Source organism: Ailuropoda melanoleuca, chromosome 5, assembly GCF_002007445.2.
Source record: "Ailuropoda melanoleuca isolate Jingjing chromosome 5, ASM200744v2, whole genome shotgun sequence".
Taxonomy (NCBI): Eukaryota; Metazoa; Chordata; class Mammalia; order Carnivora; family Ursidae; genus Ailuropoda; species Ailuropoda melanoleuca.
Window position 1 is genome coordinate 82,524,235 of NC_048222.1, and position 16,902 is coordinate 82,541,136.

Consider the following 16,902-nt stretch of genomic DNA (forward strand, 5'->3'; position numbering starts at 1 on the left):
TATTACATGTGTCCAGGAGCATGGCCAGGCTGTCAGGCAGAGCCCTCAAATTTACACCATTCTACTTGGCATTATTGCTGTCTCGTTAGATACTTTAGGATGCTGGATTTTGTTGAAATCTGATCCGTCTATGTGCACTGAGTTTCTTCTGTATGCCCAGCACTGCAGACAGAGTGATTCAGCCTAAGGGCAGTGTGGTGCTGGGGAGGGCAAGGATCAGGTCACAGAACATTCTGGAATCTCACGTGAGTCACTCACCTTCTCTGGGCCTTGGTTTCTTCCCTTGAATGTTCATGGAATCACCCAAACATCACTTCCAGTTTTTAAGACTTTGGTCCACTTGCCCTCCAGGAGACTTAGAGTCTTAATGGAGACAAGTCAGCCCAGGGGGACCAATGATTAGGGGATGCTCAGAGCTAACCAATGGTCATAGTCACTGAACAAGGCAGGGTCCAGAGAAGGGAGGGTGCAGTTTGGGCTCAGGACCCTGAGTGCAAAAAGTGGCAGACGTCTTCAATTGCTGATGCCCAGTCAGGGCTCTCTTGGCTAGAGCTGAGCCTAAGGCCAGAACCAGGGAGCTGAAGAAACCAGAACCCAAGGAGCTGTGAGATATCAGCAGCCAACTAGGGAGCCCAGCTGTTAGAGTGATTTTACACGCCTCTTTCCTTGCATTCTGCATGGCACCCTGTCTGCGAGGCAGTAAATCAGCCCAGTGATAAGTCACTTGGTGACACTGGGGAGAAAGGAGTGCAGGGACTATAGAGGGAAATACGTGTCAGAGAGGGAGGTCTCAGCCAGGGTTCTGCTGAGAGGGGCCACTCATCCTGATTTTAAATCTGTTGTCCCAGAATAATTAGCGATCAGCTCCTCCCCCTCAGAAGTATCCCATTCTGGAGGATGAATGATGTGGCCTCCTGGTCAGACCTGGCAGAAAAGAGGCAAGCCAGTGCGTCCAGGTTTAAGAGGGTCAGTGTGAGGGCAGGCTTCAGGACCAGGTGCCCACGGGACATGGCAGCCTGTAGAGCTTCAGACTCTTGCACACCAACTGGTCTTAGCTTACATTCCGTGGGCCTCTTCCCAAGGCCCCACAGGGAAGACTCTAGACTTCTCATTCACTGGACGGTAATGAGCAGGAGGCAGGGAGAGCACAGCCTCAGAGAGAGGAGCCCAGAGGAGACAACTGGGCAGAACAGTGTTTGTAAAAGCATTTACTGTTAGAAGGACTGTTAGAAGGGAAAGTTTTACAAATAGAAATTATAACACAGCTCAATCTTAGAGTATTCCCTTCTTTGCTTTGTTCATTTGGCTCCTTTAAAGATGGTATCCCAGCCCATGGATCACAGGTGGGAAGGCGCCGTGGTGACTGTCTCCTGGGAGTGTGTGAGTGTTTAATTTCCAGATCGGCAAACAAAGTCGCACTGTCGGTACTTAACACCGTAGAACTTCTAATAGCAGTGTGGCAATCTCTATCATTGATGGATTTAACTTGGTACAGTGCCAAAGGCCCAGGACCTAATCATCGCTGAGGATCAACTTCAAATAGTAAAACACCAAGAAATCTCCCCTGGGGCTCATGGGGGAATTATGCTGTAAGTATGCTCTCACGTGTGGGAGTTCTTGAAGGTCCCAGAATCTAATCCTCACAAAGACGAAGGCTAGGGAGCGTTTCTCAGTTTGCTGTGCTGAGGAGCACTGAAACAGATGTGTCTTCCAACACTTCTGTGATCAGATGAGGTGGGAAAACAGAGCACACGTGGGTCCTGGACTTTTTGTGCCCCTGCTGCTAACGTGATATTGTGGCCTTAACCTATCTTCCATGTTCTGATTTTTTTGAACTGTTTGTGTTGACACTGCTGCTGGAGAAAGGATTGGGTCCCCAACTGGATGGTGAAGTCAGGAGCTGGAGCTCGTGGGATTCTGGGTCCACAGTTGAGAAACTGGTCAGTGAGTGTGGGTTTCCAATCCCAGCTCTGCTGTTGATTCGGCAAGATCTTCTCTGAGCCGTGTTAACCAAGTTAACATTCTCCCATTGCCAGCCTTCCACTCTGCCCCTGGCAGGAGTACAGACCAGGTAGGAGCGGAGACAGATATTCCGGGGCTTGTAGATCTGCAAGGGAGGGGCAGTTGGTCAGAGAAAGGAAAGACAAATGGTTGACTCTTTCCATAGTCCCTTCAGTGATGGGCACCAGTCACCTAGCGGGGCCTTCATCTCATCTTTCCCTTTGTAATTTGTCATTTCTCTTAGCATATTAGGGGGTATTAACTCTCAGCAACATGCTGTAAATATTTTTCTCCAGTCTCATTTGTTCTTTCACCTCCTCCTTTTGCTTTCTCTTTATTTCTGTCTGCCTCCCTCCTTGTTTTTGGTGCTTTTTCCTTCCTCTCAGAACGTTCTTGCTTCTTTTTGGGGTTTTGTTTTGTTTTGTTTTGTTTTGTTTTATTTTAACTGAGCCACATTCTTTAACTTTCCTTCCAAGCTTGAAGCCAGGCTCCTAGATGAATGCCAGTGTTTTTTTTTTGTGTGTGTGTAAAGGTGAAAGTTTATTTCCAGTACAATGACAATATCCACCTGGAGAAAAGTTTAAAGGTCTCTCATATTATTCAGTGACTATTGAGAAATGTAGCACACTAAATGTTTCATATAGATTTTTCTCTGTTTCTTGTTCGTAAAATTCTAAACATGTTCTGCATGTCACGGCACCGCAGTCAGAATGGACTGGGAAGTCTCCATGAGACGCTGCCATTTTGTCCTCTAGCACCCAGGAGCAGAGGCCCTGGACTCACTGGGCCGCTCTGGCCAGGACTGGTGGGAGCCGCTTCTGTTCAGTGGCTGCAGGAGCTTTCAAATGAGGTGTGCTGATCCCTGCCAGCCTGGACGCTGCCTGAGCTGTGTCCGCCTTCCCCTTGGCAGCCCCCTGTCACAGTCCAAGCCTGACAAAGCCCAGAAGACCGAAGGCTCAGGCTGCCAGAAAAACTTCAGGGTTTGTTTGCTCCTTGTGCCCCAGCCCCAGGCGCCAGCCCCGAGGACAGATCCAGGGCTGTCAGGAAATCCATGCACAATCTCTGGTGAACTTTGGATGGGACACAGGGCTGGGGTTCAGCAAGGGACATTTGGGTGGGGCTCGGGACTTTGTTCCTGAAGCCCCTTTGGCTCTGGGGAGGTCTCTGGGCAAGTACCTCCTCTCTCATTGCCCAGGCTTTGGATCCCCTCTGGCCTCTGTTTCCTAGCATTGAATAGCTGCCCAGAGCATGGGTAATTTCCATTGTGTTTATGTGTCTTCTCTCCCCAAATAGATTGTAGGGTGGTCTAGGATAGCTGAAGATGTGCAGCTAAGGGTAGAGGGTTGGGGGTGCCTGATGGAGCCCAGGCGCCATTGCAGTCTGTGACATTTCATGTAATGAAAGGAGTTTTGTACCACCAGCTAGACCAAAACAGCTTTGAGCAGGGATTTTGCCCAGGTTTTGTCTCTATGCCCAGCACTTGCTACAGGGGCCAGGAGAGCAGACACATGACAAATGTTTGGGCTTCAGTGCCCCCCACAGAAATGGTGGAGGGCCTGAGGTCAGACACTGTCAGGAGAGTGAAGGGTGAGGGTGAGGAGGGGGCTCAACGTGGGCTCTGGCTCAAGACCCAGCTTTCCCTAGCAAGAGCAAGCCGCTTAAAAGACAGAAAGCTCGAGAGCCCCCTCCAAGGCCGAGCAAAACCAGGCCCTGTGGCACCAACCTGGTGGGCTGGCATTCACGTTGGCAACGCCCAGCATTCGGGAGACAAATCCAGCTTTCAGGCAGTGCCCAACAGATGTTGCCAGCCATGACCCTGGCCTCTGATTCCTTTCCCTTCTTCCTCCTACTTTTCTCCTCTCCCTCTTCCTCCTTTCCTTCCCCCAGTGTAGCTGGGGTTCAGGGGTGGGCCCCACACAGACCAAGTTTGGCCACTCCCTGCTGAGAAAAGCCAAAGGCAAAGACACGGATTGGTGGCAAAACAAGAAAGGATTTATTTCTGTGAGGCCGACACTGGGAAACAGTGGATTAGTGTCTCAAAGACCGTCTACAAAGCTCAGAAAATGCTCTCAGGTTTATGTAAGGAAAATGAAGGAGCAAACGTGGGTGGGTGCATGCGAGTAGGCAGTGAAAGTCAAACCCATCACTGTCCTAGGGTCAGTCAGGGGCAGGGTCTTGCTGGCTGCCGGTAGGTAGTCCTCCTTAAGAAAGGGGATAGTTTTGATTCCCAGCAGGGAATGCTTTGCCCTTAGGGTCTTCCGGCCTGAGTCCAGAGACAAGCTGGAAAAAAGAACCCAACTAAAAAGTTTGAGGTCAAAATGGAGGCCGCCGAACTCCTCCTTCACGAGCCCTGACTTGCTTGTTAGCTTTTGCTGTGGGTGGGTTCCCCAAGATGGATGGAGCAGGTCAGGGGAGAGGTCAGAGTCTTTGCCTTTGATTGCGTCAGCTCTGTGGGGAAGTCATGGGTGGGATCCTTCAACCTCCTAGCCTACATTTTTCTTTTCAGGCACTTGGGTAGAAGTAATCTGCTGTAATTTCTAGGAACATCCCTACGAAATCAGGTGCCTCAGAAATCAGGCTGAGTTTGCTTCCCTCTTTAAAAACAGTGTTTTCCTAAGCAGGGCTTGGATGGAGGTTAGGCGTTTGATCCCCATTCTCGGGGTTAGGGCCCAGTTCATTTTGTGTGTCTGATTGCTAAGTGTCATTTATTACAATTCCCCATGAGCAGCAGCCTTGTGGCCTCATAGGTATACACTGTCAGCCCTGCTGCCAGTTCCTTCTCCACCTGCAAGTCTCGAAGTTGGCCAAGTCTGAGAGTGATACACAATTTACATTTCTGAGCATGGCCCGCCCCGTGCTTGGTGAAAAGGTCAGATTCCCAAATCTCCTAGCTCTTTTATCTATCCCCTCCCTGTGCAAAAACCCAGCACCAAGATTTGTCCCTGGTCTTCCCACTCCCTCCCCACCCCTCCAAACCTAACAATAATCCATCACTGTTATCTCATTTGGTGTTTACAAAGCACTTTACGGCCATTGTTGTGAGTTTTTCCTCGTATTTGCAAAGTACTTTACAACTATTATTACAAGTCTTTCCTCCAATGTGGGGTAATGCTGACCCATTTCCGACAGAGTTGGATTCCCACTGCCTTCTAAGTGGTTGGACCAATTCCCATGATGCCCAGCACTGGAGAGGTGGGGCTTTCATAAGTGAAGGTCACAGTTGTGCCCTTAGAAATCGGCTTAGAAACTGGCGTCAGGCCACTGCCCGCTTACCCTTTGGGAAGTTCCATACAGCGCCTTTCTAATGAAGGCGTAAGAGATGATCGTTACCAGGTTTCACACCACCAGGTGTTTGTGCTAGTGTGGGGCTCACTGCCTATCACCTCCCACTTCTGGCAGTGTGGCTGCTAAGCAGCCGGGCTTGAACTTCGTTCTCTCCTTTCTTCAGTCCAAGGTAGGGGGTGTGTGTGTGTGTGTGTGTGTGTGTGTGTGTGTGGTGTGAGAGAGAGAGAGAGAGAGAGAGAGAGAGATGCAAGAGAGTAATATAGTCCCCCCATAGTGGACTGGGAGCTGCTTAAGGTGATCAAAGGTCTTTTTCTTTTTGTTTTAATTTTTTATCAGATTTTTAAAAAACAGACAACTATGACATTCCAGAATGGCATTTTTAAGAAAGGAAAGTCCACATGATAATAACTAGCCTAACAAAAACTCCTTCCTCCGGGTGGCCTTAGCTGCCATCAGGGTGGAACTGGCGGTTTATGTGTTGCACTTTTCATGTAATGTGAGGGGTAAGCATTGATTGTTATGGTGTCTTTGTAATAATCATTTAAACTTTTGTAACCTGTCGCTGAGTAGGTTGGATGGCAAGACTTTCTGGTAGAAAACATGGAAACTTCTGTAGATGTGGAGGGTGGTGGATTATGGAGAGACTTGGTGCATCTGACAGGGCGCCTTTAGGAAGCATGGCCTTGGCCTCCTGTCCAGTTTCTTTGGCTACTTCTTTGTTAACACCTGACCTTTCAATTTGGGTCTGACTTCTGCACTTCCCACCCTAGACAAGAACTACCTGCCATCCAAATCCCAGCTTGGTTAAGGGATGTTCTGAAAATGAGTTGAGCAGTATTGTTAACTCATTATTGGTATTTTGGCCCAATTTGCCCAACTCGTTATCAGCCTTCTGAGAATTAGGTCCCTTCTTAGCTTCTGGGACATCTATTGGATAGCTTAAATTGCATATGCTCAGTAAATATTTGTCAGTGACAAATACATACTTGCCAACCTCCAGTGCTTTTCCTCAGCCAGTAAAATAATTGCCCTGAGTGTAACCTAAGGCAAACCTTTGAGTTGGGGTCTCAATAAGGCCAGTAAGTAGCAGAGACCTATCATTGCCAGGGTGGCTCCTTCGATGAGATTCTGCCCCTGCATATAAAACCGGAAGTGTGAAGAGGAGAGGAGATCTCCCCTCCAAAAGAGAGGACCAGATGATGAGATTTTTGTCTTTGGAAGCTTCTTTAGATAAACCAGGACGCGGGAAAGAAGCCAGTTTGCCTATCTTTTTTTTTTTTTTTAAAGGTTTTATTTATTTATTTGAGATTGAGGGAGGAGGGGCAAAGGGAGAAGCAGACTCCCCACTGAGCAGGGAGCCCGATTTGGAACTCTATCCCAGGACCCTGAAATCATGACCTGAGCCAAAGGCAGACGTGTAACTGACTGAACCACCCAGGCGCCCCTGGTTTGCTATCTTTAAAAGGAGGAGAGTGTGAATCTTCCATCTGTGAGAGTTATGTACTGGAATATTTATGAATGAAATGGTAGAATGTCTGGGATTTCCTTCAATTATACAGGATGGAGGAAGGAGTGTGGAGAGATGCATGGGACAAGACTGGCCACAAATTGTTGGAAACTGGATGATGATTAAATAAGAATTCATTCTGTCTGATTTTGAGTGTGTTTAAATCTTTCCATAATAATAATTAAAAAAAAAATAGAATAAGAGGGTCGAATTAGGTTTGGACTGGGAAAATGATCTGAAACAGTCCTCCATCCCCAAGCATGATTTAGGCTAGAATACCACATATGGGTTCAATTTTGAGGCTGTAGTGCCATCTAGTGTTGGCTGCAAACACCCACCCAAAGGACGACATTGCAGGTGTGTCTCATTGTTCCAAGGTCCTTCTGTGAACTCCTCTGGCCTCCGGAGATGGCCTTGGCGGAGGGAATGGGGTTGTCTGGCTCAGGGCAAGGGCAGCACTTGCGGGTTTGGAGGTGGAGGTCGCTATGATGGGGGTGAGGGTGATGTGTGGGCTCATTCCTTGCCTCACCCAGGCCCAGGGAAGCAAACTGGGACGGAGTTGTCGTTTTGTGTGCGGCTCTGAGAGCAGGTGACCTTGCCAGAGGGTTCTCAGTGTGACCCAGGTGCAAAAATAGCCTCTCTTGTGACCGGTGTGTGCTCAGCTCCCTGGCCTGAGCAAATAGCCCCTCGCACCTGCACATTGTTGACTTGGTGTGGACACACAGCTACTTGTTTGCAGGTGCAAATGACTGTTTGTGTACCCAGAGTTGAGGGGAGGGCCCCCCACCATCCTCTTCTTCAGCCCACGTTCCCTTAGAGCAAGTAGCTGGGCCGCAGAACTTGCAGAATGATGACCTTAAAACCCAGTGCTAGGTCCTGGCAGAGGAAGAGCTCTTAAAACCCCTCCTCTTCAAATATCCCCTACCTCGTTAGAAGAATCCACTCTTGCCTTTGGTAGTAGGACAAGAACAATCTGAACACCAGGGTAGCTGCATTTGGGGACAGAAAATCTGGATAGGATATAAAATATGTTTCAAAATAGGAAGCAGTGTACATGGAGTTGGAGATTTCTGGAAGTTCTGAGCCAGGTTTTATACAGATCATAGGGAATAAGAAACCTGGTGCAGCCTATCTCAGCACAGCAACTGAAATGGGCATGAGTGAAATTTGTCAATTGTAAAATTCTATAGACCTGGACAAAAGAGGTGGTGGGGAGTGGGGCTGGGGGTGGTAAGTGAATGCAGGAGGCTGACAGTGGTGGCAATGTGTCCACAGAAGTTTGAGAGACTCTAAGTCACAGTTACTTACAATATGGACCTTTATTTTATGTGCCAATAAGCAGGAAAAAGTATCAAACTATGATACCGTGTATCATACAGATAGACTGAAGTGGTGAAAATGAACGAAAATGAGTCACAGCCCTTTTTGCAGGGCAGTTCAAAAATTTCAAAACTTTCAAAAAATGTAGTCTGTTGGGTTCAGTAATTCTACTCCTAGGAGAATATCCTAAGGAATAGGCAGAAATGCTAAGATTTGTGCACAAAATGAGCAGTGTTTACAAAACAAAAATCAGAAACTGGGTAGGGATTAAGTAAATAATGAAGAATGGCACATTTATATGGTGGGATGCCATACTACACTAAAATGAGTTTATGAAAAATTTCTAATGTGGGGAAAATGCCTTGGTGTTACGTGGAAAAAAAATAGGCTCAAAATTATATAGCTTAACTCGACTAGGCGAACTATGTGTCAATATATAAAATATTGCAAAGGCTATAATAGAACATAATGTTAATAACACTGGTGATCTTGGAGTCACAGGATTACATACAATTTGTGTTTTCTTTACACATTTTATTTTCTAATTTTCCTGGAGTAAATCTTTTGTTTGTTTGTTTGATTTTGTATTATTATTGAAAAGGAAAAGGAAATCTCAGGTTTGAAGGGAAAAAAGAGAGGAGGAAGGTCTGGGCAGAATTCAGTATTGGGTGAGAACCTCAGGGCTTCTGGCTGTGAAGGAGAGAGAGGGACTAAAATCCAGGCTGCTGGTGGTCACTGCCTGAGTGTTCCTTTCCTTGTGACCCGGGAGAGCCTGGCTGTGTCTGCAATGCCCAAGAGTAAGAATGCCCACGTCCCCTGACAGTCCTGTGAGCCCAGCCTCCAGGGCTGAAGGTCAGAGTCAGGAAAAGGGAGGCAGCCCGAGCTGATCCATCTTTGACTCCTTGCAAGGAAAAGGCATTATCTCCTTGGCCTCTGGATTCTCACATGTAAGGTTTCTGGGCACAAACAAAAAGAATTAATCCTCTGTCTTATTTTCCACCCAGTAGATATGTTTGATGACTTCTCGGAAGGCAGAGAGTGTGTCAACTGTGGGGCCATGTCTACCCCGCTCTGGAGGCGTGATGGGACGGGGCACTACCTGTGCAATGCGTGTGGCCTCTACCACAAGATGAACGGCATCAACCGACCCCTCATCAAGCCCCAGCGCCGGCTGGTAAGCAAGTGCCCTGACTGCTCAAGTCCACCCTCTCTCCTTCTCTTGGCACCTGACTTCGGGGCTCAGGCTTGGGTGGGAAATTCCCAGGCTCTGAATTGTGGACTTAGGTCATCTTTTTTATCTAAATTTTTTACAAAAAGATTTTACTTATTTGAGAGAAAGAGAGAATGAGAGAGACAGAGCACAAACGGGGGATGGGCAGAGGGAGAGGGAGAAGCAGACTCCCTGCTGAGCAGGGAGCCTGTTGTGGGGCTTGATCCTGGGACCCTGGGATCCTGACCCGAGCCGAAGGCAGACACTTAAGCGACTGAGCCACCCAGGTGCCCCTCAAGTCATCTTTAAAAGAAGGTGTGGATGGGTGGCAGCACAGTAATTTCTCACACCTTTAGGGTTAGCTTCAACTACAGGGATGCTCTGGACCATCCCGTTGAACCCCTTAAGAATGCAGAAGTGAAAAGGGGTGTTCAGCAAAGCTACCAGCCTCGGCCACAGTCACACGGGTACCGAGTCTTCTGTCTGGAGCCCCAGTCCAGGCTTCCTGGTTCCCCATCCAGTAGTGCCTTGGACATCGTTTTCACATCAGCCCCATGAGGAAGGGGAACTGTTCCTTACCCTGTTTTCAGCTGATCCATTAATTAAACCCGAAGCCCAGAGGGGAGATTAAGCAGTGTGTGTTGGGCCCTGTGGCTGGGAAAGTTTGTAATGGGGTTTCTGGTTCTCAGCTCTGTGGTCGTTTTTTTTTTTTTTTAAGATTTTATTTTATTTATTTGACAGAGATAGAGACAGCCAGCGAGAGAGGGAACACAAGCAGGGGGAGTGGGAGAGGAAGAAGCAGGCTTATAGTGGAAGAGCCTGATGTGGGGCTCGATCCCACAACGCCAGGATCACGCCCTGAGCTGAAGGCAGACGCCCAACTGCTGTGCCACCCAGGCGCCCCTCTGTGGTCTTTTCTAGTATAGTTTGATTTTGACCAACACAAACTAGCTTTCATGTACATTAGGGTGGGAGGAATGGAGGGGTTAAACCCTGACGCTTACCTTTCTTGGGGTCCCAAGGCCCATCCAGCCTTTGATGACACTTGAATACAATAATTCTACCCGTACCATCCTTGTCTGGTACCTGAAGACTGCAGTTATTCTACTTTTGAGGAAGGCTTTTCTGCCCCCAGGACCTTCTGTCTGATGAATGACTGATACGCCATGAATGCCAGTGAGGACTAGAATGCACTCTGCTCCTCCTGCGGCTGAAGTCCTTGTTATCCCTCCCACCCCCCAGGAGTGGCTTAGGCAAGGGGAGAATCCGGCACCTCTGTGGCTCTGCTGTTCTCATTCGGGGCTCCCACCCATTCAGGGCGGGCCAGCCCCTCGGTGCTTCCCGTGACGTACAAGCAGCAGTGCCTGCTTTCCGCTTGGACTCGATGGGTCTGTCTTCTCTGTTGCAGTCCGCCTCCCGCCGAGTGGGCCTGTCCTGTGCCAACTGCCAGACCACCACGACCACGCTGTGGCGCCGCAATGCCGAGGGTGAGCCAGTGTGCAATGCCTGTGGCCTCTACATGAAGCTCCATGGGGTAAGTAGCCCCTGCACCCCCCACCGGGCAGCAGCAGCACCTGACCAGCCACCACACTGGCGTTCCCATCCTTCAGCTTTCACCTGGCTTCCCGCTTGCACACTTGACATCATTGTTTCCTTCTTTGCAAAGACACTTAGATTTGGAAGGGACCTTACACGCTGTCTTAGTCCATGTGGGCTGCTGTAACAAAATAGCACAGACTGGGTGGCTTGGAAACAACAGACATTCCACATTCCTAGAGGCTGGGAGTTGGAGCTCAGGTGCCGGCGTGGTCAGATGCTGGTGTGGATTTGGGGGAATACTCTCATACGTTACTGATTTGCGTGTGAGTTACTGCAAGTATTCATTAGGAAATTAAACTGGCAGTACTTTTTTTTTTTTTAAGGTTTTATTTATTTATTTGACAGATCACAAGCAGGGGGAGTGGCAGACAGAGGTCCTTGCTGAGCAGGGACCCTGATGTGGGACTTGATCCCAGGACCCTGGGATCATGATCGAGGCGAAGGCAGATGCTTAACTGACTGAGCCACCCAGGTGCCCCTGGCAGTCCTTATTAAGGATAAAAAACACAAATATCTTTTGATTTAGCAGCTCTGCTTTTGGGATACTAGCCTGTAAAACAATAAAAGAATCAGTACCTAATGATGTTTGAACTGTTTATTGCTGCAGTATTTGTAGTGGCAAAAACTAGAAACTGTCATAAAGCCTCATAAAGGAATGGCTGACTGAACTATGACAATACTATGATGTGGAATATTGTGCAGAAATTTAAAAAATATTAAGAGCCATGTATCTTGACCTGGAGTAACACAAATCACGTTGTGAAGTAATATACATAGTATGACCCCATACTATGGGGGTGAGGGTGTGTTAAATACACAGGTACAGACGGATGGATGGATGAATACACACGTACATACATGTATACCATCTGTACGTGTGCATACATGTTTGAGAATGTTTTCAAATATAAGAAACATAACAGGCTGGTCGTCCAGTTGCCCCATGGGGACAGGATTAATGGAGAGGAGTAGAAGGGGCGTTACTAACTTAGACTTCATGAATCTTTTCATGTTTTCTTTCTTTTTTTAATTAGCTTTTAAATTTTAATTCCAGTGTAGTTAACATACAGTGTTATCTTAGTTTCAGGTGTACAATACGGTGATTCAACAATTTTTTTTTGAGGGAGGGGAGGGGCACAGAGAAAGGGAGAGAGTCTTTTTTTTTTTTTTTCCAAAGATTTTATTTATTTATTTGACAGAGAGAGAGACAGCCAGCGAGAGAGGGAACACAAGCAGGGGGAGTGGGAGAGGAAGAAGCAGGCTCCCAGCGGAGGAGCCTGATGTGGGGCTCAATCCCAGGACTCCGGGATCACGCCCTGAGCCGAAGGCAGACGCTTAACGACTGAGCCACCCAGGCGCCCCGGGAGAGAGTCTTAAGCAGACTCCATGCTGAGCGTGGAGCCCAACACAGGGCTTGATCTCATAACCCTGAGATCACAACTTGAGCCAAAACCAAGAGTCAGACACTTAACCAACTGTGCCACCCAGGTGCCCCAGTGATCCAGCAGTTCTGTATGTTATTCTGTGCTCATCAAGAGAAGTATACCATGTTTTTTCTTGTTAGTGAGAAAAAAAATAGCCAAAAACATAGTTAAGAACATTCATAAGAAAATATACTTCTTTCTGCAGAAAAGTGTTTCAGGGTTACTAGTTGAATCGCTATGATAGAGAAAATGGAGTGGAAAAAAACCTTCAGTAAGGAAATGGTTAAAGAAACTCTTGTTCCTCGGGGTGCCTGGGTGGCACAGTCGTTAAACGTCTGCCTTCAGCTCAGGGCGTGATCCGGGCATTATGGGATCGAGCCCCACATCAGGCCCCTCCACTGGGAACCTGCTTCTTCCTCTCCCACTCCCCCTGCTTGTGTTCCCTCTCTCGCTGGCTATCTCTTATCTCTGTTAAATAAATAAATAAAAATCTTGAAGAAAAAAAAAAAACTCTTGTTCCTCGATAGAGGAATGGTAGAAGAAATGGAGAAAGGAATATTATGCAGGTATTAAAAAGACTGTGTCCTCAGGACGCCTGGGTGGCTCGGTTGGTTAAGCATTAGCTCAGGTCATGATCCTGGGGTCTTAGGATCCAGTCCCACATTGGGCTTCTTGCTCAGTGGGGATCCTGCTTCTCCCTCTGCCCAGGCAGCTCCCCCTGCTCGTGTGCTCTCTCTCTCTGACAAATAAATAAATAAAATCTTAAAAACCAAAAAGAGATTGTGTCTTCAAAAAATTACAAAATAAAATTAGCACATGACCCCACAATCCCACTTCTGGGCAGAGCCTTTTTTTTTTTTTTTAAGATTTTTGTTTATTTATTTGACACAGAGAGACAGTGGGAGAGGGAACAGAAATAAGGGGAGTGGGAGATGGAGAAGAAGGCTTCCCACTGAGCAGGGAGCCTGATGTGGGGCTCGATCCCAGGACCCTGGGATCATGACCTGAGCCAAAGGCAGATGCTTAACGGCTGAGCCACCCAGGAGCCCTGAAAGCAGAGCCTTGAACAGATACATGTGTCCTCATGTCCACAGCAGCATTATTTACGATAGCTAAAGGTGAAAGCAACTCAAGTGTCCATGGTTGGATAAGCAAAATGTGGTCTGTCCATGTAATGGAATACCATTCAGCCTTTAAAAGGAAGTAAATTCTTTTTTAAAAAATTTCTATCATTTATTTTTGAGATAGGGAGAGAGAGATCACGAGCATGAGCTGGGGGGAGGGGCAGAAGGAGAAGCAGACTCCCTCACTGAGCAGGGAGCCAGATGTGGAACTCTAACCCAGGACCCTGGGATCATGACCTGAGCTGGAGGCAGATGCTTAACCAACTGAGCCTCCTAGGCACCCTAAAAGGACGTAAATTTTGACACATAGTTCCAGATGGATAACCTTGAAGTCATTCTGCTAAGTGAAAGAAGTCAGTCACAAAAGGACAAGTCTCATATATGATTCTACTTACATGAGGTACCTAGACTAATCGAACTCACAGAGACAGAAAGTAGAATGGGGGTTGCCAGAGGTTGGCAGAGGGAGAAAAGGAGTTCGTGTTTAATGAGTACAGAGTCTCAGTTTTGCCAGACGAGAAGTGTTCTGGAGAGGGATGGTGGTGATGGTTACACAACAATGTGAATATACTTAACACTACTGGAAAGGGTGAAGATGATACATTTTATGTTATGTGTATTTTACCACAATTTTTTTTTAAAAAGTACTGAGGTTGGTGGGGATAAACATGAGGGCTGTATTTTTCTGAGGTCAGGATGGGCTCCAAGTGGGTCAAAGTCAGGGTGGGGAGCTGGAGGGAGGAGTGGACACTTCCCTCTAAAGGTGAGAATACTGTTTGATCTCTCAGTTGACTAGAAGGCAGGTTCAAGTTCACCTAATCGGCTGCACTTCTCTCTTAACCATTCCATGTTTAATCTCTGAAGTGGTAATTACTTTTCTTTCAGTCTTTCAAGTGTGGTGATATGAGTCCCATACAGGAGACAAGCACAGTCCAAGAGCTGAAAGATTTGCTTGGCCTGGCCTAAGAGAAACCAGATGTGGGGAAGACACACAATTTAAAAATACTAGAAAGATCCAGCAAGCCTCCTCCCCAGACCCTTGTCCAAGCACCTGTGAAGGGTTCAAGAGCAGGATGCCTGACAGTCCCTGCTTGTTTATGAGAAGTCAGTGCGATAAAAGTGTTGTTCATGGACAGTTTATCTCAGGACCTAGCCACAGGGTGGTCTTCCTAACATGATCTCATGTTGCTCCCCACCCCCTACCAGAAAGACCACGGTTGGCTCCAACCAGACTTAACGCAGTGCAGAGCTGCTCTAGGAGAGTGACTTGACATCTCAATTCACTGGGGCTGTCCCAGTGTCTGCCTGTTTTCTCGGCATAATTATTAATAGCACCCCCTTTTCACTTTCATAGTGTCCTAATTTTAATGATAAAGTAAGGGCTTTTGCAAATACTGTTCCTGCTGTCTGAAATGTCTGCCCCTTGTCTATTCGACAACCTCCCACAACTTAGGCATCACCTCCTAAGTGAGGCCTTCATTGATATGGTCATGTACCACCTCCCTTCCTCCCTAGCCAAGGACAGAGTTTAGTGTTTCTTCTCCGTTCTCCCATGTCTCCTATGAGTCTGGTTGTTTCCTGTGTGTGTCTTTCCCAGTCAGCTGTGAAGCTCTGGAGGGAAGCTTTAAGCTTCCATTTCTCCAGGGTGAGTGTAAGACACAGCTTTAGTATAGGAGCTCAATATATATATGATTTCTTTCTCAACAGGGGCTCCAGGGGCTGATTCACCTAGTCCCAGCCCCAAGGCTTGTAGAGGAATTGCTTAGATGTTGCCTTCTGCTAGTGTGTGCGCATGTTTAAACACTGTAGCAGATTGTGTACAAGTGGAAAACCATATATATTGACTTGTAACCCTCTAGGTCCCAAGGCCTCTTGCAATGCGGAAAGAGGGGATTCAAACCAGAAAACGGAAGCCCAAGAACCTTAATAAATCTAAGACACCAGCAGGTGAGGAAAAGAACCGTGTGTAATTATATGACTAACCCAGTGGCCCTTGGAGTATGTGAAAATCAGGTATTCTTAGTTCGGTGGGCCAGCCCAGGGTACAGAGGCATGATAGCATTGTCCAGCCCCAGCTATTCAGGACAGAATGATAACCCAGGGAAAAGTAGCATTACCGTGCAACATTTGGGGAGCTTTTGAGGCAGGCTTAATTCAAGGTACATGATACTGTCAGTTGCAAAGGTCACTGGACCAGTTGAGGCCAAAAATAGAAAAGAACACTACTCGTCCCTCCATCTTTGGTGCTGCAGCTGGCCACTCAAGAGCTCAGTTCCTTCCTGTTCTCCTTGAGATAACTGGGATCTAGGAGGGCAGGACCCCATTAGTCCTGTTGACAACAGCTTGATTTGTCAGTCAATGTACAGTTAACATCATGTAGTACTTAGCATTTTAGAAAGCTGCTTTACCATTAGTAGCTCACTGGTCCTTAAAGACCCCCATGTGACCCATTATCCCCATTTTACTCCTGAGCAAATTGAGGCACAGAGAGGTTAGTGACTTAACTAGAGTCACCCAGCCGTGAGTGGGTAGACCTGGAATTAAAACCCAAGTCTTCACACTTCCGGGTCCATATTCCATCCCATATGCCATTTTGCCTTCTCAGTTTCTAGATGAAGAATGAGGACGACTCAGTGTTCCTATCAAGAGCACTCCCTCCTTAATACTGCTACCAAATTAAAGATTTCACGGGGAAATGCTGCCGTTGCAGAGAAAATAAATCAGCTGATCCAATGGAAAGTGTATCTTTTAATCTAAGGCACAACAAACAGATAAATTTCCCCTTTCCACTTTCAAGAATATGACCAAAGTTCTCCTTTCCCAGATTCCACATCGGCTTACCCCTTCTGGCAGTACGTCTCATTAGAATTTTCCATGCCTCACACCAGTGGTCTTGAGCTTTTCTGCCTGTGTCCACACTGATTTATAAGTACAGCGCCTTCCCCTGGGGAACTTCCTCTCCTTACATGTTGTAGGGACAGGGAGAGCAAGCATTTTGTTGAGGTGAACAGTCCCCTCTTCAAACTTCCAAATCCAGGGAGCTAGAGTTGGCAGCAAAACCTAATCTGAACAGACTCTGGCTATTTATAGTCTTTAGTTATCCCATGTGTGAAGATTCTCGTGTTTTGCTGCAGAACCATGAACGTATTTAATTATGTGCTGTTGTCTCAGGCTGTGCTGGAAATACTCTGTAACATACAGTATTAAAATCCAAACTCTTTTGAATCCTGAAACACATGTGGTCTCAAGGATTTGGAATAAGGGGTGGTGAGCCCATCACTTGAAAAAGTTCCCTTGAAATTCTGGTATTTTCATGTGTCCCATTTTGGGAACTGTTTGCCCAGCACTGATGAAGGACGTTGCTTCACTCCCCAGCAAATACAAATAAAGCTGTTAGCAGAGACCTACCCTGGCTGTCTCCAAGGACCGCCA

At 47.2% G+C, this 16,902-nt stretch overlaps 1 protein-coding gene across 5 annotated transcripts in view; it reads left to right on the forward strand.

The window, feature by feature from the left end:
* The window catches only part of GATA4 (GATA binding protein 4), an 85,371-nt gene that overhangs the window by 65,090 nt on the left and 3,379 nt on the right, over positions 1–16,902 (forward strand). For 4 of the 5 annotated variants that reach the window (XM_034661370.1, XM_034661371.1, XM_019804237.2 and 1 more), the window contains 3 exons: positions 9,118–9,287; positions 10,732–10,857; positions 15,330–15,417. In XM_034661370.1, the coding sequence (XP_034517261.1) occupies positions 9,118–9,287; positions 10,732–10,857; positions 15,330–15,417 (384 nt within the window). The remainder of the gene's footprint in view (positions 1–9,117; positions 9,288–10,731; positions 10,858–15,329; positions 15,418–16,902) is intronic. The other variant, XM_019804238.2, reaches the window with a different exon arrangement.